At 39.9% G+C, this 15,644-nt stretch overlaps 2 protein-coding genes across 2 annotated transcripts in view; both read right to left on the bottom strand.

The window, feature by feature from the left end:
* The window catches only part of LOC105198567, a 97,467-nt gene extending 92,001 nt beyond the window's left edge, over positions 1 to 5,466 (bottom strand). Inside the window, exons 1-5 of the mRNA XM_011165318.3 lie at positions 5,076 to 5,466; positions 2,543 to 3,428; positions 821 to 1,077; positions 347 to 734; positions 2 to 257 (exon numbers count right to left, since the gene is read on the bottom strand). Coding sequence (XP_011163620.1) covers positions 2 to 257; positions 347 to 734; positions 821 to 1,077; positions 2,543 to 3,317 — 1,676 coding nt within the window. The 5' untranslated portion in view covers positions 3,318 to 3,428; positions 5,076 to 5,466. The remainder of the gene's footprint in view (position 1; positions 258 to 346; positions 735 to 820; positions 1,078 to 2,542; positions 3,429 to 5,075) is intronic.
* A 2,290-nt stretch (positions 5,467 to 7,756) lies between these two features.
* The window catches only part of LOC105198572 (E3 ubiquitin-protein ligase MYLIP), a 189,293-nt gene continuing 181,405 nt past the window's right edge, over positions 7,757 to 15,644 (bottom strand). The window contains exons 3-7 of the mRNA XM_026136828.2: positions 14,117 to 14,357; positions 13,382 to 13,551; positions 12,011 to 12,227; positions 11,154 to 11,351; positions 7,757 to 11,062 (exon numbers count right to left, since the gene is read on the bottom strand). Of these exons, the coding sequence (XP_025992613.1) occupies positions 10,736 to 11,062; positions 11,154 to 11,351; positions 12,011 to 12,227; positions 13,382 to 13,551; positions 14,117 to 14,357 (1,153 nt within the window). The 3' untranslated portion in view covers positions 7,757 to 10,735. The remainder of the gene's footprint in view (positions 11,063 to 11,153; positions 11,352 to 12,010; positions 12,228 to 13,381; positions 13,552 to 14,116; positions 14,358 to 15,644) is intronic.

Here is a 15,644-nt window from a genome sequence, read left to right as displayed (position 1 = left end):
CCATTCCATGTGAGTGCTAGGATATAATCTTTCACAGATATAGCACCTGTAATTTTGGCCAAGCGCAACAGTCCCATTTTCCGCGGGGCCGTTGCTAGGTGAATTTCGTTGCCCAGGCGTAGGAGCTTTCACGGTGGTACTGCTTCGTTGCTTGTTTGTAGCAACCGTTGACTTATTTAAGTCATATGGCTTAAAGCGAATATCGCTACCAGCTGAATTGGCTGGAGATTTCGGAACGGCGGGCCGTGGCGAAGGACCTACAACGAAATTGTTTAATCCCTTTAGACACGTCTGTAAACACCGGTAGATAGAGCGTAAATACTCTTCAAGATTAATGAAGATTAACCTTGTTGACGGAAATCCGCATTTTGTCCACCTGGCTGCGCCTCGTGATTTTCTCCACCAAATACCTGCTGCTTTTGCGGGATAGCTTTGTAACAAATGGAGCAAACCTGCACCATTCCCTGAGGACTAATAGGACTAGCTCCTGACGGAGGTCTCAGAGAATAAATAAAAGGAAAGTACACCTCCTTCTCTGGATTAGGACAGCAATACAGAAGTCTAATACTGGATGAAGGGTACTCAAGAGCGCAAGTATAGCAAATAAACGTAGTTGTATCCATTGCAGGGGCTTGTCGCTTGCGAAGCGTATAATTTCTATCACCGTGCGGTACTCCTTGCCGCGTATATGCTTTCCACTGTATTAAAAGATGATGCTGGCACGCTGAACAGGCCTAAAAAGAGATCGGTATGAATAACTATAGAAATATTTAACATTTTTACAAGTACATTAAAACAATAACTGTGTCGAAATATATACCTGTACTCGTCCAGCACTGTCCATAGGTCGACTTCTACTCGGCCTCGGATGAAGCATCAGTGATGGAAAGAACGGTGGTGGACTGGAAGAAGGATGTGGCGGGGTTGGCAGTGGCTTCGCAGCGATATGACTGAGAGATCCCCTCTTGAATTCGTCCCCGCACACATAACAGACTTCTGTGACCGAGTTCTTATCCGGCATCGACAAATCCAGGATGTCTGTACCAACGCTAGATGATGATCCACTGCTGTAGATAGCTGCAATCGTTGCAACGTCAGACGATTGGTTATACGATTCGTTTATCATCGACGAACGCTCCATATTTCATGCAGCGTTGCGTCAAATCCGTGAACGCGCAACGACACAACTGGCCATCCTATTCGTCTCGAGAATCACACACGCCTTCGACATTATCATCGCACTGCACGTGGCCCACTTAGAAACAGTATTTTTCGCGAGTTTATCTCCACGCTATATCCACGTTATATTTGAATATGGAGAATGTTGATAGTTCCTCGCACTTTCATATACGATGACGAACAGTGTTTCAATAGCTTTATTTCGTACGACCCGGTTATCTGTTAGGGCACCCGCTGACTAATGAATATCAGATCGGTCGGATCGAAATTGTAGAGGTCACCGAAACTATATAACCCGTAAACGCACGCGGAGTGCGGGGAGAAAATTGCTTAGAACCGCTACTTAGATCGGATGTGTACGTTGAATGAATCGAACGACTCTTCGCCGCGACTTCTACATACTTCTTATCTACAAAACTGTTAACCTTTACTTTCAAACGTTTACATTAGTGCACGGAAGGACTAAGGCCAACGCAAATAACGACCCGATTTGTATATTTACCGCGTACACATTCTAAAGCGAGATAACGTAATAGCAGTGAAAAACAGCTTTTACTCCTATCAGATAGCGCTTGTCCAAGGTGATTTCATATCCAAGTTATTTCGTTAAGTGCACACTTCGGACCTGCTTTAAGCGCATTAAAGCGATTGCCGTTAAATATATTTTTACACTACGTCGTACACATCGTAGATACATTATCAATATCTAAGCATACACCGCTGTTGTCTTTCTTTATATAGGATGGCCAGTAAGTCGTAATACATCGTAGTTACCGGCAAATGATGTGTATCTTATCATTTAAAAAAAAATCAGCACATTAGAGGTATTTAAGTACCAAACCGAGACAAGTGTCTTACTAATCAATAAAGTACCAATCTTACTGGTCTATATTTGTCATCAATTTCGTTTTTTCCTTTTCATTATCAAAATAATTTTTCCAATAACACTACACTTTACCGTATACCACGATTTACCGTATGAAGAACAGAGCATTCTTTGATTCTCTCTCAAGTTAGGAATAAAAGCAGTAAGTTGACCTCAGATAAACATCCAATTAAACTGCCTCGATCAATTTAGTAATTAGGAAGAGCCCTCAAGAGTTGCCTTCGCGTCCTGCTTTATCTCTACGTTTCTTTAAAGAACAGTTACTGAGATACAATATTAGCATCCAAAACAATCTTATTAAAAAAAAATTTAAAAAAAAACAATAATTAATGCATCGTATATATAATTTAAAATTTATAAAATAAAGAACAAGAATTACAGACAAATAAATAAAATAAAAAATTATATAAGCGTTCTTTTTTTTCCTAGTTTCAAGTATGAATTAAGAAGACGCGATTAATGAATAGTAATTATAACCTGCTGGCGGTGGTAAAGTGGGTTGTGGCGCGGGTGAGTTTCTAGGTGCGTGTCTCAGATCCAATGCTGCCTCATTGGATACTCTAGCATCTTCAACAGGCTGTCGTGGGCTCTGCAATCTTTGATGAGGTGATTGCAATCTGTGATGGGGAGATTCCATTGTAAGCCTCGCTTGTTCCAAGTGCCTGTGTGTTTCCGCCGTGTTAGAATGCGGCCTGGGCACTTCGGCAATCGAATTCGACGGTGGTCTGGTCTGCTCGACCCTTGGCGAGGGTGAGTTTGGTGGTAATCGCGGCGAAATACCGACTGGCCGACTCTCCTGTCTGAGCTGCGGTGCCTGATCATTCGTCAAACCCAGAACTTGGGCGGCGTACTCGCCCTGAAGTGCCATCTCGGCTCCTGTGAATGGACCACCGTCGCATCTCTTCAACCAATAAATCCGCTGACTGTGTGGTCTAGCCTCTCGCTCATAGCTCTCCCACTGTTGTAACAGCAGAATGTAACAGAGATTGCAGGCCTTGACAACGCCGCTTCTGGCACCATCGCCACGATAACCGCTTGGCGGCTCGTGCGACTCGAGAAATGGGAAATAGGGCTCGTTGGGCGAACCACCTGGACTTAGTTTCACTCGTAGCCAATGCTGCTCGCTGTGGCCCACGGCGCCACAGACGAAGCAGATCCTCGCTCCGTCATCGGGCGGATTGGGCTGCGCATTCGTGAGCGATTGCCCCTCAAGTCCCGGCTCATTCTTCACATATAATTTGCTTTCCATCATGTCAGGAAACCATTGGATCCCTTTTTAACGCCCTCTTATATCCTCGTGTTTGGCACGCATGTACAATCAGAAATCACAGTGATTGATAGAGCTTCTATCTCTTGTGTATATCTGAAAATACAAAATAGATTTATGAATAAATTATGCATGGTATCTATTTGATTTGAATACATAATTCAAATCTATACTATCTTTATAATACAGCTTAGCAATCGATAATTAGAAAATTATGTACTTCTTTGTGTATCTATCTAGTCAGTTATATGCATTTAAAATACCTTATATGCAAATAAAATTATATACAGCTGTGTCACCAATATTTATAGATTAAATCACTACTTTGTGGAATAATAGTAAAACAGTTATTGATGCGTATAAAATTTTTAAATTCATAAAATACTCATTTTAGCAATCAAGCCTGTCAAAAGTTTCAAAAGTATGCTTTAAGCATAACTATTGGTTTTCAAATAAAACTATTTAAAGGATTTGAAAAATCATAATCGTAGCACAATCGACAAGGATTATCTCTGGAAAACCCAGCAGAAAATAAGAATCGTTTGAACTGGTTTCTCAACTTTCAGAAACAGTGCGGTGTGGTGTAATCACACGTCGTCGTGCCACGGTTCACTGAACGATTTGTTGTTTGAACTACCTGATAATAAATTGCATTTGCTATTGCTACAACAAAGACATTGGGAAAGTAAACTTGGCGACTTTTTATGCCCTCGCACACACAACGTACACGATACTAAATCGTCCATAACTCATCATCATCATCATCAAGCAGCGCAGTACGACGGAGTAGTAATTCGTGCGTAAGCATCTGGTAAAGCAAACAAGGCAGTCTCGCAGAGTGATGACGGTCAACAGACGCGTTTAAAAAGAGCCATTCGTAAAATCGTGACGATACCGCGGCATCTATTCGCGATGCATTTAGACCGTCGCAGGCATGCGGTATATTTTTGGAGCATCGCTACGTCGACGTTTACCGAGCCCGACCAGAGATCAACTTCTCGGTACATCGGTAAGCGAGTGCTAGAGGATCAAGTCGTTCAAAGGGGAAGCGTGTGTGTCACCAGTGTGTTTTCAGCGGTGAGGAAGCGGGAGGGGGGGAGGAAGGGAGGGAGAGAGGGGAGGAAAAGAGAGAAAGAGAGAGAGAGCAAGGGAATCGGAATGCGGGCGAAACGCAAACGTAGGCGTGGGAGCGGATTCCCAACCGCGTCGACGAGCCACGATCGCCGCCGTCGCGGACGGGCCACCGCTATAACAGCGGGGCGAGCGGAGCGCGCGGTTCGGACACAATGGTGGTAGAGGAGACGTCGGCGGCGGCGGCGGCGGCGGCGGCGGCGGCGGTGGCGGCGGCGGCGACGGCGAGCTCGTCGTTCGGCGGCCAGACGATCGGCGCGTTCGTGCCTCGAAACGGCGTGTACGTATATGTGTATGTATGCGTGTGTGCGCCTCGGGATGCCGTCTCGTTCCGCAGAGATTCCGCCGAGAGACGGCGGCGGAGCGGACGAGCGGTTGGGCGGCGCGGAGCGGCACGGCGCGCCGCGTTGCGTTCGTTGCGTCGTATCGAATCGCGCCGCACGATTTGGAGGTCGCTCGCCGATTCCGAGAACGCCGAGCTCGCGGTCCTCTCTCTCGCCCGCTACCGAAATTACGCGCGGCCGAACGGCGCTCGCGTAACGTCTCGCGAAGCCCCTCTCCTCGCCTCTTTTCCTGTGCCAGCGCGAAGCGCGAGCGGCACACGACACTCACGTTCTCACAGTTCGGCAGGGCTGGCCACAACATCGCGTCGCTACGTCGTTCTTCTGCTTCGGCGGCTTGCTCGTGCTTAGACGAAAGCGAGGCTCCCTTATCGCGAGCCCTAGTCCCTGCCATACGTGCTCGAGCGGCGCACGATGCCGCGGGGTGTCACCTTCGTCGTCGCGCTGCCGGCCGTTCCGCTCATATTTACACGCGCCAAGGTCGTCGGCACACGACCGACACCCAATATCCGGACACGTATCTTCACTGTCGCGCGTGACTACGAGGTAACGACGGGATCGCTACTACGGGCGACTAGGAAAGATACATTTTCCGATGGCACAGCACCCGCGACTTCGCCCTCACTTCACCGCCATGTTGCAAAATCGTGATCCGCCGTCCCATCATGCCACGCAGCTCCATCAATGACAGCGCCGCCGGGACGGCCAATGGGAGCGCGCGGCGCACGCGCGTGGCCGATGCTCCGCGACTGGCCCGCCACCTGCAGCGGCCCGGCGCGCGATTCGAATTGCACGTTGCGCTGAGGTGTCGATAGCTGCGTTCCAAAATTCACTGCGAGTACTGGAAATCTATAGTTCACGTTACATATACTGTAGATTTGCAGTATTCTGAGTGAATAATGGAATCTAAAGTAAAATCCGCCATCTATCCTTCCATCTATCTGCCAACTTTTCTTTCTATCTCTGATTAACCAAATAAATTTTTGCACGAATATTCATTAAAGTTTTATTGGCTTACATCAAAAATTTTATTTAATTATTAATACTATTATTTTAACCAATTTGCAAGTATTACAAAATGCGATTTTATATAACACTCAAGAGTAAACAAAAAGTAAATTTTAAACCAATGAGAGAATTGCGTTCAAACTTTACACAGACACTTATAATAATACGTCAATCTATGAAATTTTTATATTGTTGATAATGCTTTGAAATGTGAAGCATGTATCCATAAAATATATTCTTTCGTTTTATCGATGTTCAACGGCGTGCTTTGATAACCGTAGCCATCAATAAAGATCGCGAATCATTAATTTAATTTACGATATGAAAAACGATACTTTATTGGCTCAATCATTTAACTACTAAAATTAACATTAACAAGTGTTCCAGTTCTAGTATTTTGGTGTAGAATTTTGTAAAATTTTTTACGCTAGAGGAGACTTTATTTAAAGTAATTCAAAAAATCTTTTAAAATTCATGAATATACTTTTAAGTTTCTATAACAAATACATGTACTTTTTTTTTAAATAAAAAGTAGATTCAATTACCTTTGAAATTTTGAGAAACTTCCATAAATAGAAATTGGCAGGACACGGGGAACACTTGAAGATAATTACGACTTCAGGATCAGATGATCAAATTTATCACTGTGAATAAGAATGCGTTGTCTGGCAGGGGGGAATAAATGATATCAAAACGGTTTAAAAATATCACTCGTCGCTCTTTCGCTATTAATAGTTGTCCCTCTTTCCGTGATTCCTCTTTCCGTGATTGATTATCGATAGTGTACACTGTAGAGCTTATTGATTAGTATTGCGGGAGGATCGTGTTTCATCGGAACGCGCAAACATCTCATCGATGCTATACCTTCACTTTCATCAAATCTATTAAGCGTTCCCGAATTATCTCATTAATTTAGAATGATTTTTCAACGTCGATGTTACAACCACGATGCTGCGTCATTTCGAAAACCGCAGCGTCGACACGAAATCGCCCGAGGCAGATTCCGCTCGCCTGTTTTTTTTTTGTGCAACGTACGACGCATAAATGTAAGAAAAAAAAAAAAAAATAGTGGATGGCTGCAGTCCATAGCATGAACCCGCTTTCTACGAACGCGCCGACAACCGAACCGGTCGTTCCACCGCGCGATGCTAATTTTTACGCTGACACACAATATCTGCTGAATAGAGGAAACCGAACGTGCGTGAGAAGTGCCGCGACAAACGTGCCTCTTATGAAACGCCGAGACGTTTCACAACGAAATGTAATGTTAAAGGGAAAAACGCACGATTCCAGAATGTGTTATGTCGTTTTAGGCGATATCTGTGTCCGCAATCATTTAACAGCAATATAATGTTATACATTTTATATACAAATAATATATTAATAATTGTAATAATCGTAATTAATAATAACATAATAATATATATTAATTAATATATATACAATTATAATTTAATGAATTATATATATATATGTGTGTTCAAAAATTTGCGAATCAAAATACTATAGTAAAAAAGTTACCAAGAAATGAAGTAAAAAAATTGTTATTTGTCAATTAAGTAGTTTTTAAACTATAAAATTGACTAATTATAAACATTTAAACAGTCATCGTGTTAGATATGTTTATGAGTCATTAATACTATTGCGTGAGCGGTAATATTAATGACCGCGTGACATAGACGGCCGTCTAAATGTAATTTCTGACCAACTTTAAGTCCTTATCTTAAAAACTACTTTTTAAAATAAAAAACTACAAAAACGACAACTTTTTTTTATTTCATTTTCGAAAACTTTCTGGCTATTAGCATTTGAAAACACATTATATGAAAAATGATATAAAATAATTGTATAACACAAAATTCATTTTTATAATATATGAAAAGAATATCTAGAAGAATTGTTACTTGTAGGAATCAAAGGAGAAGTAAAGAAGGGCCGGTACTCTTAATGTTTCACGTTATTTAATCAACAGATTGAAACATCGTATTGAATGCTAAAATTTACGTCTCATAAGGTGTGTGGTAATTTCATATGCACGCGCGCTCTTTCCCCACCGTCTCGCGCAGTGGGAAATCAGGTGGAATTTTGATATAATACTAAAAAATAATTGGAAATACTTTAAAAATACTCTTTGCAAACGATAACTTTTAGAAATCCATACACTTTCTCATTCTTTCTCTCTTTCATCCATTTCGATCATTTTTGTCTCTACCATACATATATTAGCTACAATATTTTGAATTTTTGTTTTTTTTCCTTATACGTTTTATACAGAGATTTAAAATCACAAGAAATTATTATTCATAATGTGTAATAATAGTGTTATTGTTGTCATCATTATTAGTAATCTTACAGCTATCGACACGCAATAATGGTACAAAGTTATTTTGTGTTTCTCACATTTGCGATTACTATATTTTATAATCGCAATTATACGTCAATCGTTTCCGAAGCTAATTATCATGGTTCGAGATTATCCCACGGCAGCTACGCGATATTTCGGCAGAAATATTTTATCAACGCGTACGCAGTAGTTACCTATTGCAAGATTGCATTGAATTGCATAATCACGATTTTAACTTAACGTTTTTATATACGTATTAGCGCTCGCGTTAATGTCTAAAAAAAGGATAGATCATTGAAAACGTCACTCTGATCTTGCAGGTACAGTGTAGCTCCGCTATCATATCGATGTTTTAGAAATTCCACAAAATGTTTCTCATAGCATATAGGGTACTAAATTTGCATTTTTTAAATGGTGAAAAGGCTACACTGTAACTGAAGACGAGTATCTGAAGGGCATTAAACATAGCGATGTGTAAATACTCACTATCATCTTTTCTTATAAATAATTACAAACTAAGTTTGCTTTGCATTGATAAATGACTATAACGATTATTTTTTTTTCATTCTCTCTTTTGCTCTCTCTCTCTCTCTCTTTCTCCCACTCTATCATTTTCGTCACTCATACAAAATTCATAGAACGCTATTGGTGGATGTTAGAAATAATTCATTAGATGCTATCTTTCCACGTTTTGCTAATATCGAATTTTCCTCGCTAATCGAAAACAAAAAGGAAGTCAATTTTTCAAATTTTTGATCAGCTCAAGATGCTCAATTAAAATGAAAATGCGTATTATCTTTATTCAGGAATGATCTTCCTTTCTGTTTCCTCAGACATAAAACGCCATTGATTTTTTATTCTACGATTTATCTTTTAGGTGCAAAGCACAGGCAATTAATAACTTGTTTCGCTTTTATTATGACTTATTTGAAGAGTGACGTATGCGCATAGTATATTAAAACAGATTTGACATTTGGTGAACTTATGACTTTTACTCACTTGACCCTACTGCTGCGGGTTATCTCATTTCTTATGTACATATATAAACAGATATTATGCTAATAAAGTCTCCTTCTTCATATAGGACGCTTCAATGAAAAATGAAAGAATAAGATATAATTCGCAGGGAATCGTTTTCGGCTAACAATTCTGCAATGATTATATATTTAATTCTACTTGTTCACTATGCGTGATAAAAATAGATCGACAATATATATCTAAATGTATTGTGTTGCCTTTATGACTACAATCTACTGTTTAGTTAAAGTGATAATGCAATACGTAACATTCTAAGTCTATCGTAAACATCATAATCAATGTAAATATATCGACACGATTTAAATTTCATTTTAATCGAAACATCCGTTAGAAGCGACTATGTTGTAGCAGTTATTTTGTAAACGATACCGCATATACGTAATGAATAACGAATGTTGTAGTAAAAATATGCTGGGTCACCGATTCCGATAAAAGTTCCCGACCCGATGTGTATGTATAACCTGCGAGTGCTATCTAGATCAGAGTAAACACATGACCAAAAAGAAGCGTATCTATCTAAGAGGAACACAGAAGCATTGAGAAAGATCATGAAATAACAAGGAAAAAATTGGTCCGATCTCATCAGTTAGAAACAAAAGTTTATCTCCAAGTGCTTTTGGATCTTGTGTTATAATATAGATTGCATTTTTGTTCGCACACGTCGGCAGCACTGTTTCTCGTTTAGATTCATGCTGCTAATAGCACTTTTCGGCCGCCCGATTAAAGGGAATATTTGTAACACCATTACGAATATATGCAGACAGAATGATGTAATCCCATGATTCCCCAATTGGATTTACGCTACACTCGTATTTCTTGTGTCTTCTCAACAATATCATCTTTGATCACAGTCCCATTAAATTATTTCTCAATTTTTAGTATTTCCAAAATCATTCATTCTGTTTATTAATTAATAAAAAAAAATTAGCTTAACTTATTCCTGAAAAACATATTTCTTTGGTCAAAAAACCAAGAAAAACTTTTCTTCAAAGCTTTTATTGAAGAAGCAATCGAGATGTTAAGATACGTGGTTCCGCGTAAAACAATGTTTCATAATATTTTCAAATAATTTCATTGGAGATGTTTCATAATTATTTCAAAAGTAGAAGTAATATCAACAATAATGTCGGAGTAAGTGTTCAACTGTTCGGTGGGTAACTTATTGTTATAAAATCACTTCCGTAAAAAAAAGGATAATTTTCAATAATCTTATGATTATAGCTATCATTTCTTTTTAAAAATTAGACAAGTAAATTAAGAATAAAAGTGGAGAAACATCAAAATGACATCAAATAATAATAAAACATGCAATCGCACGTAATTGAAGCCTCGTTGCGCGAAACAAAAGTTTTAAGAATCGGATGAGAAACGCAACGAGCATCGTCGTGCGATCCAACGAACGTCGAAACCCTCGATCGGTCGCTCGACAGGTAAATAGAAAAGCGCTTCACCCTCGTATCTCAGTACGCCCTTCCTGCGCGGCAAGTGACAATCCTGAAGAATCTTTCGAACGCACCGAGTCTACGATTGACTCGACGCTCTCAAATGTTACTGTTCACCGGCGCCTCGCTGTCCAAGATTCTCTTATCTTTCATCTCATCTGTCAAGGGCTTGCTGAATACGGGCTCGATTGTTTCCGACAAGAGTTTCGGATTGTGCTTGTCGATGTGCGTCAGCTCAATCGGGAGGTATATCGTCCGGCAGTAATCGATGTCAGCGCGACACAGCGGGCAACGCTCGCAGCGACGGGCGCAGTCGAGACAGGCCACGGCGTGTCCACAGGGAAACAGGGCTGTGTCCAGGCTCCGGTCCATACAGATCCGGCAGAGCATGGCGTCCAACAATCTCGCCAGGCATTCCCGAGATTCCTGAAATACGTACGGATCGTTTGTATCGAGTTTGTATCGAGCGAGGCGGCGAGTCTTCCGATTATTAGTACGGCGCAAACTCATCGCTCACCTTGCACTTAGGATTCTCGCACTCCCCGCAGGCATGCCTGTCGAGGATCTCGTTCTCCTCCGGCAAAGCTATGGTCGTCGACTCGCAATAAAGCGCGCGCCGCGCATTGTCGTATACCTCGCGACAGGTCCTGCGTATGTCAAACACGTATTTCTTGCCCAGGGTCGAGTCCTCGTTGAAAATGGAAATTATTGTCCCCTGGAAGAAAGCAACGATGATCGATCATATCGCCATTCAGACTTAATAATTAAAAGAATTTAAAGGGGTATTCTAATCTAAAAGTGAAAAATACATTTTTAGAAATTTTTTTTTTTTTTTTTAACTGATATACAGATTCGTCTACGCTTTTGCAAATCTATTTAGTAAATGTCTACAAATTTTTGTACAGCTAAATTTATTGATTTTCGTGTTACCTTACATTTAAATTTGAAACAAATTTTTTAAGTCGATTGATACGATTTCTCAAAAATAAAACTATTGAAGCTAACTTTAACTTTTGCTTATATATAATAATCCTAGTTATAATAATCCTACTTATAATCCTAGAAATCACATCAGCCGACTTGTAAAATGTGTTTACTTAAATTTAAGTAACATAAAAATTAGTAGACATCCAGCTATCCAAGAAATTTGTATATATTTACTATATATGTATAAATAGATGTGTAAAAGTGTAGAAACATATGTGAAGTATGTTGGCAACTTTTAAAAAAAATTTCCAAAAATAGGTCAAATTTTCTAGATTAGAACTCTGGATTAGAATACCTCATTAAGTAAAAGAGTTGCATAAAAAAGAGAGATGATATAAAAGAGATCGACTGAAAAGAATCCAATATATCTGAAATTCGGGGGTATACCTTTAAATCGCGGATAAACTGTGCGGTGACTGCGCTCCTAACTGTCTCGCAGCTATAAAACGCGTGTTTCTCGGTGATCGCTCTGTAAAGTCCGCTGGCGGACTGGCTGGAGTCTAATTTAAAGTCCAGCGATGTCTCCTCGCCGTCAAGTGAGAGATAAACCAGGTGGAACATCCGTCGTTGTGACGTAGCACTTTGTATAGCTGTATACGGTATACTGTAACGCAATACATAATACATCGTATAATAAATTAAACCACGTTGAAGGTAAAGGTAAAGTAAAATCTTGATGCTAATCTTCCTTCTACATAATGGATGAGGCAAACGCTTTGGAGATTTTATCGATCTTATCGTATGTGTGTAAGTACTTTCTATTTATTATTACTTTCGTAAGAGTTTTTATATTAATGCGGGGACCAGTTTTATCATTTTATATTAAGCGCGGATTGATAATGAAGTTCTCTCAGTAACAGCTGCTACGTTGAACGATCGTCTCGGATGGTATAACGTGTAGCAGCCGGTACGTGCCGTCTCCTATCGTCGACAAGCAACATTAAAATAGATCTGAGATTTCGCGTTGATAAATATGTAATTTAACTTGGATCAATCAATGTACAAAGGCGTTCGTTTAAAAATGTATGTGTCGCATATCAAAGTATTGTCAAAAATTTTTTAATTTCATAGATTTTTCTATTATTATGCTTGACTATTTGTATAAAATTTGAGCATAATTCTCTTAGCATTTTAAGTAAAATTTCATTTTTTGTTTGCTCTTAATTTTTATCTAAAATTATGTTTTTTGATACTTATCTACAAATTCGATGAGCAAGTATCATTATTAATAAAATTTTATATATTTTGTATATTAATAAAACTCCAACAAATATTTGTGCAAAAGTTCATTTGAGTCCACTTACAAGTTTAAAACTCATTTAAAGTTATTCAATTAAAACTGCAGAGAAATAGGATTATTTTTTAAATAAACTAATTTTTTTATTGTTTTTCTTTTTGCTTTTTGATTTCGGGGCTGAAAAATGGATATTCATGACCAAAATGTTTTCTCATTGATTACAGAAGAAAAAGAATAAACTTAAGAAGCCTGCAGTTTTTTAACTTCAACAACTTTTAATGTTGTAGAGCCAAAACATTCTTAGTTCAAGTCTTCCATTTAAACTTTCAATCTGCGTTCAAATTCCTTAAAATTAAAAATGCAATTTAGCAAAGTGTATAACACGATAAAGTTTGATGAATTCAACTCGGTTACTCCATATTTTTCTTAAATGTTCTTGAATTTATCAAGCAAAATTTTTAACTGCGTGGACGCAAATAAAATTTTGTTTATAAATCTCAAATATATTAATGCATAATCACTTTTGTGTCTCTTCGTCCTGATTGCGGTAAACCGTGATTCCGTGCGGACCAACGCCGATCATAGACACACCGTTGTATCCAAATTTACTGTGAAACATTTCCTGTCCGAATGCGTCGAGGTTTGATATCTCTTTCAAGAGCCAATATTCAGCGGTCGATGCTTTCATCCCCTGGAAATTCACATACATCTCTATTATTCATGTAAATCGTGCGACGCATATTCATGTCAGCAATATTCAGTTATCAAATTGTAAATCGTAAAAAAAAGACTCAAAATTTTGGCCTCCCCCTTGGGAAAATAAAAAATCACCCTTCTCTCTCTCTCTGTGTGTGTGTAAATGCGGCTATTTTAATAAATATTGTGTAGTTTCTATTAAACGCAATCACATGTTCCATTTCAAATAAAAAAAAATTCAAATGTAACCACACAGAGCTTTAAAAAACAAAAAAAAAATAGAAAAGATTTATTAAACACTGGAAACGAGAAAATGCAAAAAGTATGCATGCGTGTAAAATTTATTAACACAAAAAATAAGACCAAAAACACGCGTAAAGTGAGAAGTTGCTGAAACTAAATGATACGTTATTTTGTACAATAACGTAACTAAATTGACATGTTATTTCGTATACATTTTTATTAAAACAACGGCAACTTCCCGATAGCTCGTTAGCTCGTAACATGTAACGACATTCGTGCGGCGAGCCAAACTATAATTAATACTTCTCCCAACGTACCTTGATTTCCTTGTGCTGCTGCACTATCCGTACCAGGAAGTCTTGCGGTTTCGGCTCGCACGGCTCCGCGGGTTGTATGTGACAGCACTGGGAGTAGAGCGCGTGCGGAGGTGACAGCGCATCGTAATCACCGCCGTCGGCCTGCGCTATCAGGGCGACCAGACGAGCCACGGAGCCCCAATCCGCGACTTTCAGCCTACCCTCGACCAGCTCGAGGCGGGAGTGCAGATAGAACTGGTGCCTGCAATTATACAGAAGACGGAGGTGTGACGAGATGAGATGGCATTTGGACGTGCTCCGCGAGGATGCGGAGAGTTATTAATTGCAATTAATTCAATTTCACGCGGCGGACCGGCTAATATACACGATACTTCCCGACTAAAGTAAGATTGATTACCCCTCCGTTCTCGGAGAGCATTGTTTTAAGGCTCTCCCCCGCCCACCTCCCCCCCCAACCAACCAAGCCGAACAATGCGGTAATACAATAATGCAGAAATGATTAACGATCGAGGCACGTTCGCAATGGCGAAAAATGCGTTCGCGATTTAATTGCACGCGGTATTATCGCTGAGCGAGAGAAGTTCGCGTGTGCGTGACATGAATCCCGGCGCGAATAGCCGCGAACCGCTGAAATCCTGGGGATAGTTATTCGATCGCACGCCGAATCGGTGTGTTGCGTTATTTTCACTTTCTCAATATTTTTTATCCCCTTCCTTTCTCCCTCGGCTTTTTTCCAAGTCACCGCGAGAAGAAGCTTTGGCGGAGAATACTTTCATTCTGGTTCGCTCGCTGAATTTCTGGTTGACAACTTAAATGATTCATATCGCGTATTTCTATGGTACCATGACTCTAGATTCGCATGCATATTTGAAGAATAGCGGAGTGCGCGACCGGGAGAAGGGGCAGCTCTTCAAAATACCTCCGAGCTCCTTTTGCATACTCCTGAATATCCTTCAGCTGTACAATGCATACATCTCGCGATAAACATGTTGCCGTCGGAGAAGTGGAATTACGCGTCGAGAGGAAGTGAATAGCCCGTTCGCGAAGTACCAGAATACGGTAAAGAATCTACATTAGAATATACCGTGCTGTACCATTTTTCACGATTCTGCGTGCTGCTGCATTCCCATCCTTTCTATTTGTCTCTCTCTCTCTCTCTCTTTAATTCCTTCTGGCGAAACTCGCGTCGCGGAGATAATGGACAATCGGAGCATCAAGAGACTCGTGTGCACTCAATGGCAAATAATTTGGCACAAAACAATTTTTTATTGGAGAAGCAATTTATCGTCCGTGCTTCCATCCGCGCGCGAGCATCGACCCTCATTCGGGTCGCGAGCGACACTTACAAAGCGTCGACATCAAACTCGGGCTTTATCGTCGCATCAACGCCATTACCTCAATATATCTCAATTGATAAAAAAAGAACAAGAAATAAAACGTTCCCATTATGGGTCATTTAAGATAAAAATGATTTTTGTCATTTTGTGTAAATTTAACGATAAAACATTTACAAAAGTTGTTAATGCCA

The sequence above is a fragment of the Solenopsis invicta genome, chromosome 5 (genome assembly GCF_016802725.1).
Source record: "Solenopsis invicta isolate M01_SB chromosome 5, UNIL_Sinv_3.0, whole genome shotgun sequence".
NCBI classification, from domain to species: domain Eukaryota; kingdom Metazoa; phylum Arthropoda; class Insecta; order Hymenoptera; family Formicidae; genus Solenopsis; species Solenopsis invicta.
This window is presented reverse-complemented; position numbering and strand designations above follow the sequence as displayed.